Source organism: Amblyraja radiata, chromosome 21 (assembly GCF_010909765.2).
Source record: "Amblyraja radiata isolate CabotCenter1 chromosome 21, sAmbRad1.1.pri, whole genome shotgun sequence".
NCBI classification, from domain to species: domain Eukaryota; kingdom Metazoa; phylum Chordata; class Chondrichthyes; order Rajiformes; family Rajidae; genus Amblyraja; species Amblyraja radiata.
In genome coordinates this window covers 34,908,851-34,927,705 of record NC_045976.1, presented here as the reverse complement: position 1 = coordinate 34,927,705, position 18,855 = coordinate 34,908,851, and the positions used below count along the sequence as shown (strand labels likewise).

Below are 18,855 nucleotides of genomic sequence, written 5' to 3'. Positions count from 1 at the left end.
TGTTAAAATTTTCTACTCAATACCTCAGCGAGTGCAAAGGGAGGCAATACTTGTTATAACATTACCTGGATGTTTGATGATGTTGAGATCTGAATACAGCTCTTTCACTATTGCAGAACGGTCTTCCCAGGGTCGCTCAGTCACATGGCTTTTCCATTTCTTAAACCCAAACTGCAAAAGTAAAAAAAAAAATGCAGACTGCAAGATCAGGTATACCAACCACAGCTCATTTCACTAATGAGCCTTTCCTCTGTACTTGCAGAGCAGTGGGACAAAGGCTAACCCTTACCCAGATGTCCAGTGGTCATGTGGAATCGCCAGCCCTCCACTCCACCCAGAATTAGTGAGTTCTTGTTGTATTTTTTTCTTATTTCCCCCCCTGCGCTATAGACCTTTCATACATCATTTAAGATTCTCCAAATAGAACCATGCACCAGTTTGCTTTCTGCCACTTCTGCACCGACTACATCACATTCCATGACTTTAGCTCAAGAGTGTTTTAGTGTCATATGTTCCAGATAGAACAATGACAATCTTACTTGCTGCAGCACAACAGAATATGTAAACATAGTACACTCTAAACAATATAATAAATGAGCGAGAAAAAAAAAAGTTGAGAGGAAGGTCCTTGTAATTGTTGCTCCCCACTTACAGATGAGCAAATTTAATGCTATCAAATCTGTTCATCCTATTACCAGGATTATTTCTGAGGACAATAGCAGATAAAATATTTTAAGAAGTGTATATTTCTGCTAATGCTTAAAAAGAGGGATGTGTATGCATTGGGTTCTTTCATTTTCCAACCTTTTCAAATGCATCACTTTCTACTGAGGTGTGTAGTTACTTGGCCTCATTAAATTGTCCCTAGTGTGTAGGATGCGAAAGCAGAATAACATAGAACTAGTATATGGGTGATCAATAGTTGGTGTGGACTCGGTGGGCCGAAGGGCCTGTTTCCACTCTGTGTCCCCGAACTGAACCCAATCCACCCAGTGGCAGTCAGTCAATAATTCATCCCACTGTAGAATGATACACCCGAGGCAGCTGGTCTGTCACACTCGCATTGATTCTCCGAGATAACTACCCTTGTTCAATCACACACTGGCATATTTCACCACAATTCACCTCAACCATCCAGTTGGCTTTTAAAAAGAGTTATGGAAACTGCTTCCACACCCCTCCTGGACATGACATTGTAGAACATAATCACACTGCAGTTTAGCAGTTTGATTTTTGCCAGAGATACACAGTCAATGCTGAAATTTAATGGGCCTGTTTTTTTGTGACGTCACAAGTATGTTACTCACCTTGTAGTTGTTGGCCAGTTTGTGTGCCTCAACCTCATTCTCTGCCAGCAGCATGGTTTTTGTCATCATCAAGCAGCCCGGACACGTTATCCCTTCACACGAATGATTTTGCGTCATAGTTGAGCAAGACACTGCAAAGCAACCGATTGAGATTTATTTAATAAAGTGATCCAACTCTTAGCACAAGCTTTACAAGCATGAAGACCAATGTTAGTGGGTGGCTTAATCAGTCCACCCAAACCCAGTGATCTTACCAAGTCATTCAATTGTGAGGAGCATAAACATAGAAAGTAGGTGCATCACCGGCATTCAATATGATCATGGCTGATCATCCAGAATCAGTACGCCGTTCCTGCTTTTCCCCCCCATACGCCTTGATTCCGTTAGCTCCAAGAGCTATACCTAACTCTCACTCTTTCTAGTCTAAGAATAGGAACGACTGCAGTGGAAAACTGCAACAACAAATCCGAAAACTTCAGAGGAAGCAAAGTATAAACTGGAACAAAGTAGTTGAGTTGCCATGACTCTATGGTCATGTAAATAATATTTTGAAATAAATCCCACGCAGAACTACCAAGTATCAAAAGAAGAGCACAAGAAGAAAAAATAGTACCCTTCTATCGTACTGCGCTATTTTACCATAATATTTCTTATTTAATCTGAAGCAGATTAGTAATTGAGCTAAATAAATGTATGCATAGCAACAAACCAGCGACTTGCTACTCAAAGTATTAATAATCCGAGTTCTCTGAGGAAAATCCGTCATCACGCTGGTAGCTCTGCCAAAGTAATTTGATCAACAATGTCCTCAAAAACCTAAGATGAACCTCCTAATGGATAAATCAGACCAATTCATAACGAGTTGGTCTCCATTCGTCGTTTTTTTGGAATCATATGGTGCAACACAATTGTAAAAAATAACTGTTTCAGGACTGGACGAGGGTTGGTCAAGATTATAAATAATGATCTCCTTTTCTTTTTTATTTTATTTTCTTTTCTCTATTCTCTCTCTCAACTTTCTTCATTTACTCGTTTTCTTTTTTCACACACTATATATTTCACATCTTTCTATCCTTTACTATCTAACTTCTTTTTCTTATTCTAATCTTTTTTCAGTGTAACAAAAAAAAAAAGAAGTTGTACATAAAATGTATTATGAAAATATATATTAGGCACTTTGGTGCCATATGACTGTACTTCTAATAAAATAAAATATTAAAAAAAAAAACCTAAGATGAACCACCAAAAGATCAATTTCTCATATTACCGCTCAGCAGAAGCTGGCAACGTGTCAGACCCCCTCTCCCCTCAACCCCCCTCTCCCCTCTCCTCTCTCCTTCCTCCCCCTCCCCCTCCACCCCCACCGTGCTGCTGGCCTCAATTTACACCTCTGCTTTCCACATTTCACAGCCTTCTCTTCTTTTCATCTCTGGCCATTGCCCACCCATCTGCCAATCAAACCCTCTCACCCACATCCGCCCATCACTTGCCAGGCTTTGTCCGGCGCCCCCAACCACAATCAGTCAGAAGAAGAGTTCTCACCTGAAATGTCACCTCTCCACAGATGCTGCCTGACCCGCTCTGTTACTCCAGGACTGTTTTGGTTTTTTTAAACTCAACATTTGAGGATAGGTGAGAATGTCAGATCTAGATCATGCTAAACACAATACTGCCATGTCACTCTTTTGAATCATATTACGGCTATTCGTACATATGCATGGGTGTCTATAAGAGACCCATGGACAGCCTTTATTTCAATGAGATCACCACTGATTCTTCGTATCTCAAGGGTATGGGCCCCATAGCACAATCTGGCCTCAGAGTACGAATCTGCATTCCAGGAATCTACCTTTCATTGTACTCGCTCATCAGCAAGCTTGGATCAAGAGGCTGATCGGGATTGTGAACTGCTGACATCCTCCCATTCAGCCTCCCAACCCAATGATTCCTCCAATTTTTGATCCATTACCCAATCCCTGCAGTGGAGCAGCCCCGATCCTGTATGCCCCAATCCTGTATGCCCCAATAATTACCTCCTGTCCCACTGCAATGACCTACTGAACTCTCCTGGTTCCCTTTCATCTATTCTGCTCGTTACATCCTTAATCAATTAACAGATTTATTAAACATGGTTTCCTTTTCATAAATCCAAATCAAATCTGTCAATAAATAATAGAATGTATTATTCATTAATAATAAATTCTAGTTTTTATTTCTCCCTTCCCCCTGTTACTCATGTCTGGCTAATATGTCTCCGTTTTTTTTTGTTAAAAACCTTCCAACCTAGAATCTCTAGAATTTTGGAAGATCAAAACTTCTGCATCCATTGTCTCCATAACAGTTTTTCTAAAAAATAGGGTGCAGATCATCAGGTTGTGGAAGGGGGAAGCAGGGGCCAGTACCATTAAATATGTCACTACTATTATTATTGCTCATCTCTTTCAATTCCTCATTCACCAGACCAGTTGTTCTTCAATTTCCAGCCCTTGTTCCCAGACCAATATTTACCTTCAAAATTACTCAGTTACTATATTATAGAAATAATGACACTAGTTTACAAAAGAAAAATTCACTGGAGTAACTGACTGGTTCATGCAGCATCTCTGGAGGATGTCAATAGGTGACGTTTCAGGTCAGAACCATTCAATCTGGAAAAGCTGTCTGACCGAAAACGTCACCTATCCACGTTCTCCAGGGTTGCTGCCTGACCAGCTGAGTCACTCCAGCACTTTGTCTTTTTTTGGGGTAACTATATTGTCTGCAAGAGGCCATGTTCTTCCAACATGACAATAGTGACTAAACTCTGAAAATACTTCAATGACTGCAAATCATTTCTGGATGTTCCAAACTGCGATGGGAAAGCAGTGTGTAAAAGCATGTCTCTCTGCTGGGAGGCAGGTGAGAAGTAGACATTTAAAGTGTCTGAAAACAACGAGCTCAAGCACACTAACCTGCGCTTGACTTTGGTGTAAGTGGTGAAGGCATGTCCATCAGCTCAGTCTGCGGATACAGCTCACACTGCCAGAGGGTCAGAGGATAGGGAGGTGCTGCAGCCCTTAGCTCACTCTCCCTCCCAAAGTCTATCGATGGAAACAAAGACGTCCTCTGTAAGCTATTGGTCTCATATTCTATAATCCATTAAAAGTCACAATATAACTTTCTGAACTGGGGCGGCGCGGTGGTTCAGCAGTAGGAATGCTGCCTTACAGAACTTGCAGCGCCAGAGGCCCGGGTTGGATCCCGACTATGGGTGCTGTCTCTACAGAGTTTATACGTTTCTCCGTGACTACGTGGGTTTTCTCCGAGATCTTTGTTTTCCTCCCACACTCCAAAGATGTACAGGTATGTAGGTTAATTGGTTTGGTGTAGGTATAAATTGTCCCTAGTGTGTAGGATAATAATAATAATAATAATAATAATAATAATGGATGGGATTTATATAGCGCCTTTCTAATACTCAAGGCGCTATATCGCATTATTCATTCACTCCTCAGTCACACTCGGTGGTGGTAAGCTACTTCTGTAGCCACAGCTGCCCTGGGGCAGACTGACGGAAGCGTGGCTGCCAATCTGCGCCTACGGCCCCTCCGACCACCACCAATCACTCACACACATTCACACAAAGGCAAAGGTGGGTGAAGTGTCTTGCCCAAGGACACAACGACAGTATGCACTCCAAGCGAGATTCGAACCGGCTACCTTCCGGTTGCCAGCCGAACACTTAGCCCATTGTGCCATCTGTCGTCCCTATAGGGATAGTGTTAGTGTGCAGGGATCTCTGGTCGGCGTGGACGGTGGGCCTTTGGGCCTGTTTCCGCGCTGCATCTGTAAACTAAACTGCCACGATGAAGCAAAACAATGTTAAACTCGGCCGAATAAAAAGAGGAAAATGACTGAACTTTATTGCCTTCCCTCACAGTGGGAAACGTTGATTCCGCTGTGTCCGCTGATGTTCATGTTAAGCTCTATCAAGTATTGCGTTCTTTTTATTCGTATGGCTGTATGGTAACTCAAATCTCACTGTACCAATTGGTGCATGTGACAATAAATGTAACTTGAACTTGATAAAGTTGTCACACCTTACATGGAGTTCCCTGTATAGAGTTTTGTTTAAAGATGGAATTCAATTTGGCTTGATACACGGACATTCAGTGATTGCTAATTAACCCATAGAATTTAAGCTCTACAGAAAAATCACAAGTTCACAGAGCTCATGAGTATTGTGCTCAATGGAATGCGCAATGGAGATGCCAACAGTGGGAAGGAAAGCCAGTTTTCCCACACTCAGACATTGTACGGGCAGTATCACTTGCATTTTCCTGATAGCCACTAACTTGACTCTGGGGATTGAAGGCTTCAAGGCAAACTGCCAAGGGCTTTATAGGGACAGGGCCAAAATTATCTAGAATAGGTCACATAAACAAGTCTACGAAAAAAAAAAAAACTTACCTCCTTTAACTGGAGGTACAAAATTAAGTCTCATACGTCCAAGGAACGACATGTTTACAAGAAAATGAGTGTGGGATGAAAATAAAATCGGAATACAACGTCATTTCAGAGTTTGGACATTTCTGTACTTATGTTGACATCTCAACTCTCACCTGCAGAGTTCCTCCAGCAGTTTGCTTTTAGCGCAATATTTAATTTGGGTGTAAGAGTGGCAATGCTCCAGGCCGACGTTCCATTGAGGTGCTTGGATCTCCTGAGAAAGGGAGGCGTCCATTGCTCAAATCTATTCACAGTCCCCAACAGAAGAGGCAAGGCAATCTAGCTTTAATGTATAACCCAATATGTGGGCATCGCTGGCAAGGCAAGCATTTGTTGATATTCCACCTGCCTTGCCTTTGCACGTGACTTGGAAGGAAATGTTTGGGTGCAGTTGAAACAACCCTAGAGTTGCTGCATTACATTAAAATCATAAGGAATATTAGTAGAATTAGGCCATTCGGCCCATCAAGTCTACTCTGCCATTCAATCATGGCTGATCTATCTCTCCCTCCTAACCCCATTCTCCTGCCTTCTCCCCATAACCTCTGACACCTGTACCAAACAACAATTCATTGAGGGTTTAAGAAGGAACTGCAGGTGCTGGAAAATCTAAGGTAGACAAAAATGCTGCAGAAATTCAGCAGGTGCAGCGAAGGAAATAGGCAACGTTTTGGGCCAAAACCTACTCAACCATGGTGGCAGTGAACGGAGAAATTCAAAACAGGCTTTTGCCTTGATATCGGGCTTTGAGTGTAAAGTTGCCTCACTATCAATGTAAAACAAATGCATTCATACCATTGCCTCATCATCCAAATAAATTAAACAAAGTGAAAGATAGCTCATTTTCCAAAGGGAAATATTGCTCCGCAAAGTCCACATTCAGATTAAGGGCAAAATAAATTATTCACCGGGAAAGTCAATGGGCTGGAAGACACAACACCTTCAACATATTGCAAGTTGGAGGTAGCAAGTGAATTAAAGGAATATTTGCTGAAAGGTTAAAAAGTCAAGAGAACCCAAGTTCCATGAGTCAACCTCCATTGCAACATCAAATGGTTCCACAATCAGCCTCCTTCTAGAGTCATTGTATGGCAGTATCAAGTCAAGTCAAGTGAGTTTATTGTCATGTGTCGCTGATAGGACAATGAAATTCTTGCTTTGCTTCAGCACAACAGAACATAGTAGGCATTGACTACAAAACACATGAATAAATAAACTGATAAAGTGCAAATAACAGATAATAGGTTATTAATGTTCGGAGTTTTGTCCGAGCCAGGTTTAATAGCCTGATGGCTGTGGGGAAGTAGCTATTCCTGAACCTGATTGTTGCAGTCTTCAGGCTCCTGCACCTTCTACCTGAAGGTAGCAGGGAGATGAGTGTGCAGCCAGGATGGTGTGGGCCTTTGATGATACTACCAGCCTTTTTGAGGCAGCAAATGCGATAAATCCCCTCGATGGAAGGAAGGTCAGAGCCGATGATGGACTGGGCAGTGTTTACTACTTTTTGTAGTCTCTTCCTCTCCAGAGCGTTCAAGTTGCCGAACCAAGCCACGATGCAACCGGTCAGCATGCTCTCTACTGTGCACCTGTAGAAGTTAGAGAGAGTCCTCCTTGACAAACCGACTATCCGTAATCTTCTCAGGAAGTAGAGGCGCTGATGTGCTTTCTTGATAATTGCATCAGTGTTCTCGGACCAGGAAAGATCTTCAGAGATGTGCACGCCCAGGAATTTGAAGCTCTTGACCCTTTCAACCATTGACCCGTTGATATAAACGGAACTGTGGGTCCCCATCCTACTCCTTCCAAAGTCCACAATGTGTTGAGGGCCAGGTTATTGTGCTGGCACCGTATTGCACTCCTATAGAGAGTTTGACCTGAATTAACAGGTATCAGAAGCATTGACCAAACCAGCAGTGAATGAAGTACCAGCAAAGAGAGCATGAAGCAAAGAATGCAGGAATGTTTCTCCATCAAACGATAAGCCCATGAAATTGTTGTTGAACACAGGGCTGGCATAACTCTTGGCAACCATTGTTTCCAATGAGTTCCACACCCTCATGCAGCAGTTGCTGTACTTCAGAAACTGCAAATCACAGCAAGCTGGAACAGACAAAGACAGTGACCAAAATGCATTGGCTCCAAGCACCAAGTCAAAGGAAATAACACTTTAATTACAATAACATGCATTGTAAAGTTTGCCATTGCATTCTGCATAATTGTCAGAATGGGCAGAGAAGGGAAAAGGCAAAATGTAATAAAAAGGCCAAATGACGGAAAGAAGGAGGGCAGACAATATACGTTGAACAAGACATTTCTAGTACATATGCAGAAAGAGGGTATCGGGTGCAGACACATATATATTTGATAGCACTAGGACACGAGACCACATTTAGAATACATGGGATCCAGAGATTGATAATTAGAACTGTGGGGTACAAATGCAAGAAGGCGCATTGTGTGATTATAAAAGACCAGTTAGGGCACAATTAAAGTATTGTGCCCAGTTCTGAGATCCACTTCAGAGTTTGCGATGGGGTCACCTTGAAGGATGTCAACCACAACATTGCAGTGAAGATGAAGTGCTCTTCATGAAACATAGCAAGCTGAGAGGAAGTTTGAGATCTTGGGATATTCAAGATGTTTTTAGGTAGGTACATAGATACACAGGGAATGGATCATGTGCTGGCAGAGGAGATTAATTTAACTATGCATCATGTCAGTACAAACATTGGGGGCTGAAGGGCCTGTTCCTGTGCGGTTCTGTTTTGTGCTCGACAACATTATGCATTTAGATCCAGGAGAAAACTCAAAAGCCAGGTTTCAGATTTTTACTGAGTGGCAGTAAAGGAAAGGAAAGGAAGTGGAGAAACATTCTGTTTTATATGCAAAATATGGTTATAACAATCTATAGAATGATGAAAGTTGATAGTCAGCAGATAATTTATACAACTATAGGGAAGGTCGGGGGGGGGGGGGTTCTGCTCTACAGGAAGCTAAAACAAAAAAATGCTGGAAATGCTCAGGTCCAACAGTTAGTGTTCGACATCAATGAACTTTCTAATGAAAGTTAGAACTTTAGTTTATTTTAATTTGCAGAGAAAAGAAAGATGGGTGTAACCACAAAGGAAATGAATACAACACTGTGAACCCAAGGGAGATTTAATTACATAAATGACAATGGTACCAGATGGAAGAGATGGTGCCACTTGTTAATCACAACTGGCCTGCCAAGTGTTGTAAATAGAGCAGTCGAGAATTTTATTTAAAAAAAGGGTGGAACCGTGTGATAGGGAGGACAGCGGCTGCCAGAAAGTATGACATGAAAAATGATTTAGATAACCAGCAAGTCAAGCAGCATGGTCAGGCAGCATCTCTGGAGAAATAAAAACAGACTGTATACAATAGGTTGATGACCCATCATCAGAAATAGTCCGTTTTCTGAGTTCCCAAGAGGGTTTTCAAAATCCCACCTTCATGTAATTTATAACTATTCCAAAAAGTTTATATAGTGAGATAGCCAAAGTAGTGATTATAGTACAGAAATGTAGAAACAAGGAAGTGCCGGTGCTGGTTAACAAAAAAAAAAAAATGCAGCAGTAACTCAAAGGGTCAGGCAACATCTCTATAGAACATAAGGCACGGTTTGGGTCAGGACCTTCCTTTGGACATAGAAACATAGAAAATAGGTGCAGGAGTAGGCCATTCAGCCCTTCGAGCCTGCACCACCATTCAATATGATCATGGCTGATCATCCAACTCAGTATCCTGTACCTGCTTTCTCTCCATACCCCCTGATCCCTTTAGCCACAAGGGCCACATCTAACTCCCTCTTAAATATAGCCAATGAACTGGCCTCAACTACATTCTGTGGCAGAGAATTCCAGAGATTCACCACTCTCTGTGTAAAAAATGTTTTTCTCATCTCAGTCCTAAAAGACTTCCCCTTTATCCTTAAACTGTGACCCCTTGTTCTGAACTTCCCCAACATCGGGAACAATCTTCCTGCATCTAGCCTGTCCAACCCCTTAAGAATTTTGTACGTTTCTATAAGATCCCCTCTCAATCTTCTAAATTCTAGCGAGTACAAACCAAGTCTATCCAGTCTTTCTTCATATGACAGTCCTGACATCCCAGGAATCAGTCTGGTGAACCTTCTCTGTACTCCCTCTATGGCAAGAATGTCCTTCCTCAGATTAGGAGACCAAAACTGTATGCAATACTCCAGGTGTGGTCTCACCAAGACCATGTACAACTGCAGTAGAACCTCCCTGCTCCTATACTCAAATCATTTTGCTATGAATGCTAACATACCATTTGCTTTCTTCTAATTTATAACTATTCCAAAATGTTTATATAGTGAGATAGCCAAAATAGTGATTATAGTACAGAAATGTAGAAACAAGGAAGTGCCGGTGCTGGTTTACAAAAAAAAGCGCAGCAGTAACTGAAAGGGTCAGGCAGCATCTCTATAGAACACAAGGCACGGTTTGGGTCAGGATCCTCCTTTGGACCTGAACAGGATGATCGAAGGGCCAAGTAAAAACAAATGATATTTCAGCAAACAGCATTTTCCCTAATCCACATCTAACTTGGTATTCAATGTTTAACACAGATCCAGTGCCCAATTAAAGACCATCAGGCATTATTCACTCTCCTACATTCCTTGATTTACCGAGCATAACATTGGCAGCCACATGCAAATTGTATTCTCCATTTAGGTCACAGGAGCTAGATGCTGACAGTCTAGCATTTGCTCTCAAACTTACTGCATTAGCATTGCTTGCCCAGGTCTGCAAAACAGCAAGAAGCTACAACAGAAGCTTGTTCAGTGCCCCAGTTATTGGAACAAACTATTTTATTTATAAGGTAACCATAAAATGAATAATTTTAAACAAATGGTGGGACAATCATTTTGTCCACCTTCAAAACCCTGGTCTCTCTTCAAACGACTATATCACATGCAGTATCTCATGATCGACTGACTAATGCCATAATACCAAGGCCAATTTGTCCACCAGATCATGTGCCCAATTCTGAAATAAAGGTCTGATTACCCGTTCTGGAATCAAGGATTTTACTGCAGAAAAACTACTGTACAGACAAAGCATTGATTCCTTTAAATAGATTTTTCAGAGGGTAGAAGCCGCAGAAATGGATCATTGTTCACTGCGTGTAACGAGTCTGTGCATTACTTGTTACATCAAAAATCTTTATTTTATTTAAAAATGGAAAGGCTGACAAAACAAAACCCTAAAATCACATTCAATACATGCAAGGTCAGACCTCAAAGGTCTATTTGACAGACATTATTTCACTCACAAAGTAGCATCTACAGGTGCTGATCCTAAAACTAGATTATAAATGTTGCATAGAATCATAGAATCATAGAAAGTAGGTGCGAGAGTAGACCACCAGGTCCGTCGAGCCTGCACCGCCATTCACTCATGGCTGAACACTAAACAGACACACTTACCCACAAACAGTAGACACAAGACACAGAACACAGACACTACCCTCCCCTTTATACCGCTATCACCCCTCTCCACCCCAAGAACCGCATGAAAAACAAAATGCAAATACTAGAAATCTGAGATGGAGCAGAAGACGTGGAGGCGCTCGGCAGTTTTTGTGCAGAGAGAAACAAAGTTATTGTTTCAGATAATGATCTTCCATCAAAGAAAGACTGATGAAAGGCCATCAACTCGAAACATTAATCGTTTCACTCTTAGTTACTATCTGATCTGCTACGATTTTTCAACATTTGTCATTTTAATTTTTAGTGTTGATCCTTGGATACTGGCTCAGTGGGCAGTGAGATGGCTCAGCTTCAGGGACCTACGGAGCTGCCATTTCTACATGGTTTTCCTCCAGATCCCAAAGATGCGTTGGCAAATGAACTGCAGATTACCTCTAACTGTAGGCTAACATGAAAAGGAATTGAAAGGGGGTCGATAGGCAATATGCGAAGGAGAGAAAAAGAGAAATAAGGTGAGGGGAAATGAAACTAAAAGGATTGCTCCTCCAACAGCTGGCATACCCTCAATGGGTTGAATGGCCTCCCTCAGCATTGTTACCAGCACAGGAATCCACAACTATTGGAGATGCCAATAATCACTCCAAGGGCTGAAACAGCCAGGTCAACATCCTTCAGTGTAGTAACAAGGAAACATTGCACCATTGGAAGTACAATCCCAAAGTGACTTTAGGAAGTCCCATCACACGCACATTTTGATTGACTTGGCCACTCACGAATTGACCATTTTGAGCTTTGAAAAACTCCTTTGTTGCTTTAGCAGTATGTTTGGGATCATTGTCTTGTGTGGAATTAACCGAGTTTTGAGGCATTCGTTTGAGGCATTCCATAATGTATTTATTTGCCTCTGTACTCCACCATTTGAGATTTGTAATAGAGAAGAAAAAAAAAATCACATGTGGTTAAAGTGCACATTGTCAAATTTTATTAAAGGGTATTTTTATACATTTTGGTTTCACCATGTAGAAATTACAGCTGTGTTTATACATAGTTCCCCAATTTCAGGGCACCATAATGTTTGGGACATATGGCTGCACAGGTGTGTTTAATTGCCTCCTTAATGCAGGTATAAGAGAGCTCTCAGCACCGGGTCTTTCCTCCAGTCTTTCCATCACCTTTGGAAACTTTTATTGTTGTTAATCAACATGGGGACCAAAGTTGTGCCAATGAAAGTCAAAGAAGCCATTATGAGACTGAGAAACAAGTATAAAACTGTTAGAGACATCAGCCAAACCTTAGGCTTACCAAAATAAACTGTTTGGAACATCATTAAGAAGAAAGATACCACTGGTGAGCTTACTAATCGCAAAGGGACTGGCAGGCCAAGGAAGACCTCCATAGCTGATGACAGAAGAATTCTCTCTATAATAAATAAAAACCCTCAAACACCTGTCCAACAGATCAGAAACACTCTTCAAGAGTCAGGTGTGGAGTTGTCAATGACCACTGTCCGCAGAAAACTTCATGAACAGAAATACAGAGGCTACACTGCAAGATGCAAACCACTGGTTAGCCACAAAAATAGGATGGCCAGGTTACAGTTTGCCAAGAAGTACTTAAAAAAGCAACCACAGTTCTGGAAAAAGGTCTTGTGGACAGATGAGACGAAGATTAACTTATATCAGAGTGATGGCAAGAGCAAAGTATGGAGGAGAGAAGGAACTGCCCAAGATCCAAAGCATACCACCTCATCTGTGAAACACGATGGTGGGGGTGTTATGGCCTGGGCACGTATGGCTGCTGAAGGTACTGGCTCACTTTTCCTCATTGATGATACAACTACTGATGGTAGTAGCATCTGAATTCTGAAGTGTATAGACATCCTATCTGCTCAAGTTCAAACGAATGCCTCAAAATTCATTGGCCGGCTGTTAATTCCACAACAAGACAATGATCCCAAACATACTGCTGAAGCAACAAAGCAGTTTTTCCAAAGCTCAAAAATGGTCAATTCTTTAGTGGCCAAGTCAATTACCCAATCTGAACCCAATTGAATATGCCTTTTATATGCTGAAGAGAAAACTGAAGGGGACTAGCCCCGAAAACAAACATAAGCTAAAGATGGCTGCAATACAGGCCTGGCAGAGCATCACCAGAGAAGACATCCTGCAACTGGTGATGTCCATGAATTGCAGACTTCAAGCATTCATATGCAACAAAATACCAAAAATGACTACTTTCATTTACATGACATTGCTGTGTCCCAAACATTATGGTGCCCTGAAATAGGGGAACTATGTATAAACACTGCTGTAATTTCTACATGGTGAAACCAGAAGGTATAAAAATGGCCTTTATTAATATTTGACAATGTACACTTTAACCACATGTGATCTTTTTCTATTACAAATCTCAAATTGTGGAGTACGGAGGCAAATAAATAAATGATGGGTCTTTGTCCCAAACATTATGAAGGGCACTGTAATTGAGTGCAATGGGCTGAAGGTCCTCTTTCTGTGCTTTGGCATTCAAGGATTCAATTCAGACAGTTTTTAAATAGTTATCAGATTAAATCAAAATAAATATCTCAAAGCAGACGGAAAATACAACACTGGTCCATTTAATGCATTGCAGCATTACTACAACTAAAAACTCCCTCCAATACAGATCCAGTGATAGCATTCCTTTATACTTGAGATTAGAGTAAAGCTCAAACTTCTTCCTTTCTTATCTTGTATTTATGTAGAATAATTAACACACCAGACAATCCCCAAACGTTCATTTACAGCACTGTTAAAAAAATGAGGCAAATAAAGAACTAATAAACCATATGGATGAACCAAACTTAGCTGAATTTAGCTTCTATGCAATATCCAAAAGAGGTAGTAAAATTAAAAGTCAAGAGAGCTTGGGACATTGGCACCTGATGACATGGCCATCAATACTGCAGTGATTAACTTTAATAAGCCAAAAGATTAGAACAGAAATATGCAGACATCTAATTATACTTAAGAGAAATGGAGGGGAAAAGCCACAAAGAGACTTGAAAACAGAATGTGGGTGCACAAGACCACAGGCAAAAGGATTTGAGTAGAGGAGCAAAGAAGTTCTACTGCAGTTGTACAGGGCCCTGGTGAGACCACACCTGGAGTATTGTGTGCTATTGAGGGAGTGCAGCGTAGGTTCACCAGGTTAATTCCTGGGATGGCGGGACTGAGGTATGATGAAAGAGTGGGTCGACTGGGCTTGTATTCACTGGAATTTAGAAGGGTGAGAGGGGATCTTATAGAAACATATAAAATTCATAAGGGATTGGACAGGTAGCAGAAAAAATGTTCCCAATGTTGGGGGAGTCCGGAACCAGGCGTCACCGTTTAAGAATAAGGGGTCGGCCATTTAGGACTGAGATGAAAAAAACGTTTTCACCCAGACAGTTGTGAATCTGTGGAATTCTCTGTCACAGAAGGCAGTGGTGGCCAATTCACTGGATGTTTTCAAGAGAGAATTAGATTTAGCTCTTAGGGCTAACGGAATCAAGGGATATGGGGAAAAAGCAGGAACGGGGTATTGATTTTGGATGATCAGCCATGATCATATTGAACGGCGATGCTGGCTCGAAGTGCTGAATGGCCTAATCATGCACCTATTTTCTATGTCTCTATGTTTTCTAAATGTTGAAAAGCTCTTCATACAAGCCAATACATGAATTACTTCAACGTCTAAGAGTGTTGATCAAATTAAGTTGATAAAGTTGATCAACGGAAAGACAGTTTCAACAGGTGGATCAACAAGTTTGCAGAGACTAAAGGTGTCCTATAATGACGCCATGAGAACACTGCTAAGGAAACAATACAATACCATTTATTGTCATTTGAGCCTCAGTGAGGCTCAAACGAAATTCCGTTTCCACAGCCATACAAACAAAGACAATTTCCTACAGACATACACACAATTTAATTCACACAAACATCCATCACAGTGAACCCACTGTGATGGAAGGCAAAGTCAAAGTTTTTTTCATCTCAGTCCTAAACAGTCCGAAACCTAGATGGTGTAGTGCTGGTAACATCTTTGTGGCTGCAGGAGTCAGTACTTTAGAAGCTATCCTAAGAAATCATATGTATAAATTCATTTGCAGGATAAATGACTAAAAATGTAATTATCGTGGCCTTGTGAAACATAAGGTTTAGCACTAGACGCTACAAATCCCAGTTGTGGAGACTCTGGTATCACTTTCTCGTTGTAGGACACTGATTTTTCTTTTTTCTTTTGGATTTTAAATCATGCATCGTGTTTTTTTTTTAATATATAATTTATGATGTCTTTATAAGAGATATACTAAGATTTTATATGTATTTTATGATGTTTTTATATGCACTGTATTTTTATGTAATGTTGTCCCTTGTCTGGACCTTGAGTCCAAAGTAAAGTTTATTATTATTATTAAATTAGAGCAACCTAGGGCATGCAATCTAGAGTTGAGAAAAATGTTGAAAAGGGTTTCAGATTCAAGTGAGTTGAGGCAGGAGTAGATTCAGGCAACCTTAATGAGGATGAAAATGCATACCAAGTTACAAACTCCTCCAGAAGTAGTTTGGAATGCAGATCAAAGACCCTAGCTGTGTCCTTGATAGTCAAAGGGGTCAAATTCAGCCATACCGACTCATTAAGCTACATTTCACAATTTGAAGTGTATGACTCAGATAACAATGTGCCAGAGTAATAGTATTAGTGCAACTGACAAACTACCTCCAGAGAAGAAATGACCACTATTGCAAAACACAAACTGGGTTTCTACAAATACCGGACTGAACCAAGTTTTGGCCACTCTCTCCAACTTTTACTATCAACAAAGCATAAACAGGAAATTCAGGTCAGCCAAACAGGAATCACGTGTCGCAGTTTAGCACTGACTCTAAATTTAGATTTTGTAATAGTACTTTGAACTATTGCAAGGCATCCAGCAAAAATAAGGTCAGCATCTACCATTAAACAAATGCACGGAATAATAGAGAACACAATATCATTCAGCCCATCGTGATCGAGTTCGCTCTAATTTTCCGGTCTTTTCCAACAATAGGCCTATACGCGTTTCTTGTAGAAATGTTCTGGTTTACAGTCGATGCCACCCTGTCAGTTATTGCATCCTAGATTTACAAACCTCATGCACTTAAAACCTTACTTCAACACTGTGCCTGCACTTGCTCTTCTGAAGGGTGATCCTGGCTATTGACTCGAGCAATGCCCATTTTGTCCATCCTCAACTATCCAAGTGCTTCTTCTGAAACCAATCTGCAGACTAAAGGTCTGTGTCGCTTATTAATTTGCAATATTTGGTGGGGAGAAGACTTAGAGTTGAAGGATTTAGAACAAAAACCAAGACGACAGCCCGACTCTGGGTGCCGGCCAGGTGGGACTGGGACCGGGACCGGGCAGGTGGGACAGGGACAGGGCCCGGGCAGGTGGGACAGGGACAGGGACCGGGCAGGTGGGGACAGGGACAGGGACCGGCCAGATGCCGGCTACACGAACCCGGCGCAGTCTGCTGCATGCAGAGTTCAACCAGCTCCTTACTCAAGACATCTTGGGTGCTCCGTCTCCGCACGGCCAGCTCGGGCTCCTGCTCTATCTCCGACATGGCGAGGGGCTGGTGTCGGCTGCCGGCCGGTCTACAAGTGTTGCCCCGGGGACGACCTGCCGCACAAACTCACCACCGCCACTCCGCCTTTTGTAACCAATGCGCAAGTACCCTGATCGCACATGAGCGTCGCCGGCTGCACCCCGCCATGCTCTCTGGGAGTTGTAGTCCCCGACTCATCCCACCCTGCCTTCAGAATCTAGTTAAAAACTACAACTTCCTAGACCTGATCCTTGTGCGGTGTTGGTTATAATTACGGGATGGGAAAAGCCCATTTTACACCTAGAATTTATTTGAAAAACAGTTGAAAAGTTTTTCTGCCAAAACTTGTCTATTTGTAATAAAATTAAAGTGGGAAAGCTGGCAGTGTGAAATAAAAGGCGTGATATAGCTGCGACTGACTGGAGTTGTAATATCGTTGGGGAGGCGAGGGTTAGAGTTTTTATAAATTTACGTTTTCAGTAAGTGAATGCAGACTACGTTGCTCTGGGACTGAAAACACGTACAGCCCAGAGGGTTAGGATGTCAGATTCTCCCCCCTTCCTCCGAAAAGTATGCGTTAATCACGTGTATTTTAATTATCGTTGCTAAACTGTGTTCTAATTTAAATTCCACGAGTGTCATGGTGCAATTTGAACCCGATCCTCCAGATTGCTCGTCCACTGAGCCTTAAGAATTGTTAAATCTTCATGCAACGCGTGATTTTATTATAGAGTGATTTCACTGTTGCCGCGAAACGCCTTCTGGAGGACAAGCGGTGTACTGGAGGCATGCGCGGGTGTGTTGATGACTATGGCTGTCAGTACAGCGGGACCGTCTTCGGTCCCAGCAGCCGTCGAATTGTTGCAATATTAAAATTTAATATTAAATATTTTGATCTGTGCAGAGTTAAGCATGAGTATGCTCCCTTTTGGCATAGGGTTGTTATGTTTTAATTAAAAAATGTAACAACGGTATTAAAATAAGATACCAACGTAATTTAAAAAAGTGCTTTCTTTGATTTTAGTGTGCTGTTTAAGGAAATATGGTGTTTTCTCTGGTATGCCTAAATACATTATATGCGTGTATGTGCTTTTATTGAATTGGTAGATTAATGGTGTTTTCTTTGAAGTATGAATTATGTGCCAAAGGTACATCAAGTTGAGGGAAACTGTACTTTCTTTCAAGTGTGTGTGTGTGTGTGTGAGGAAAAAACTGACAAACTGTCATTGATATAAAAATAAGCGTGTTTTCTAAGAGAAATGGGAGAATAAATGCTTTATTTCAAGTGTGCTTGTTGCAACATAATGAGGGACCCCTACCATCCCAGCAACGGACTGTTCCAGCTGCTACAGTCAGGCAAGCGCCTCCGCTGTCACGCTGTGGAAATAGAGAGGATGAGACGGAGTTGTTCTATCTGGGACATAACAATAAAACACTCTTGAAATAATTTACCCCTCCACTGTTTGTCCATTGTCTTAGTGTCCACTGGCCTGTTTGAAATCGCTGTTCTGTTGGTGTTTAATTGATATAAGTCTTAAAAATCCCGACCACCTATCCACGGCTTCCAAATTTTTAAGACTTTTATCGATTAAGCGATTTCAAATAATTGGTGATTATTGATGAGGTTGCTGTTTATTGACTAAAGCTTGGCCTTCAACACTATCATCCCCATGAAACTCAAGACCTAGATCTCTGTTCCTCCCATTGCAACTGAATCCTTGACTTCCTCATTAACATCTCAGATGACCTGTGCTGGGCCGAGAACATAGATGCAATCACAATTAAAGCACACCAGCAACTCTACTTTCTTAGGAGTTTTACCATTTCTCCAAATTTCTTCCAAACTCTAGAAGGCGGCATCTGACATCAAGGTTCCCCACCATCTGGGCCATGACCTCTTCTCACTGCTACCCTCGGGAAGGAAGTACGGAAGCTTGAAGTTTCACACCACCAGGTCCACAAACTTC

The 18,855-nt window shown here is 41.6% G+C and overlaps 1 protein-coding gene across 2 annotated transcripts in view; it reads right to left on the bottom strand.

Annotated features, from left to right (window-relative positions):
• LOC116985329 (low affinity vacuolar monovalent cation/H(+) antiporter-like) overlaps positions 1-17,020 on the bottom strand; it is a 41,442-nt gene extending 24,422 nt beyond the window's left edge. Inside the window, exons 1-4 of one of the 2 annotated variants that reach the window (XM_033040053.1) lie at positions 16,843-17,020; positions 4,259-4,387; positions 1,308-1,438; positions 66-171 (exon numbers count right to left, since the gene is read on the bottom strand). In XM_033040053.1, the coding sequence (XP_032895944.1) occupies positions 66-171; positions 1,308-1,438; positions 4,259-4,387; positions 16,843-16,906 (430 nt within the window). In that variant the 5' untranslated portion in view covers positions 16,907-17,020. The remainder of the gene's footprint in view (positions 1-65; positions 172-1,307; positions 1,439-4,258; positions 4,388-16,842) is intronic. The other variant, XM_033040054.1, reaches the window with a different exon arrangement.
• Positions 17,021-18,855: the final 1,835 nt, after the last annotated feature.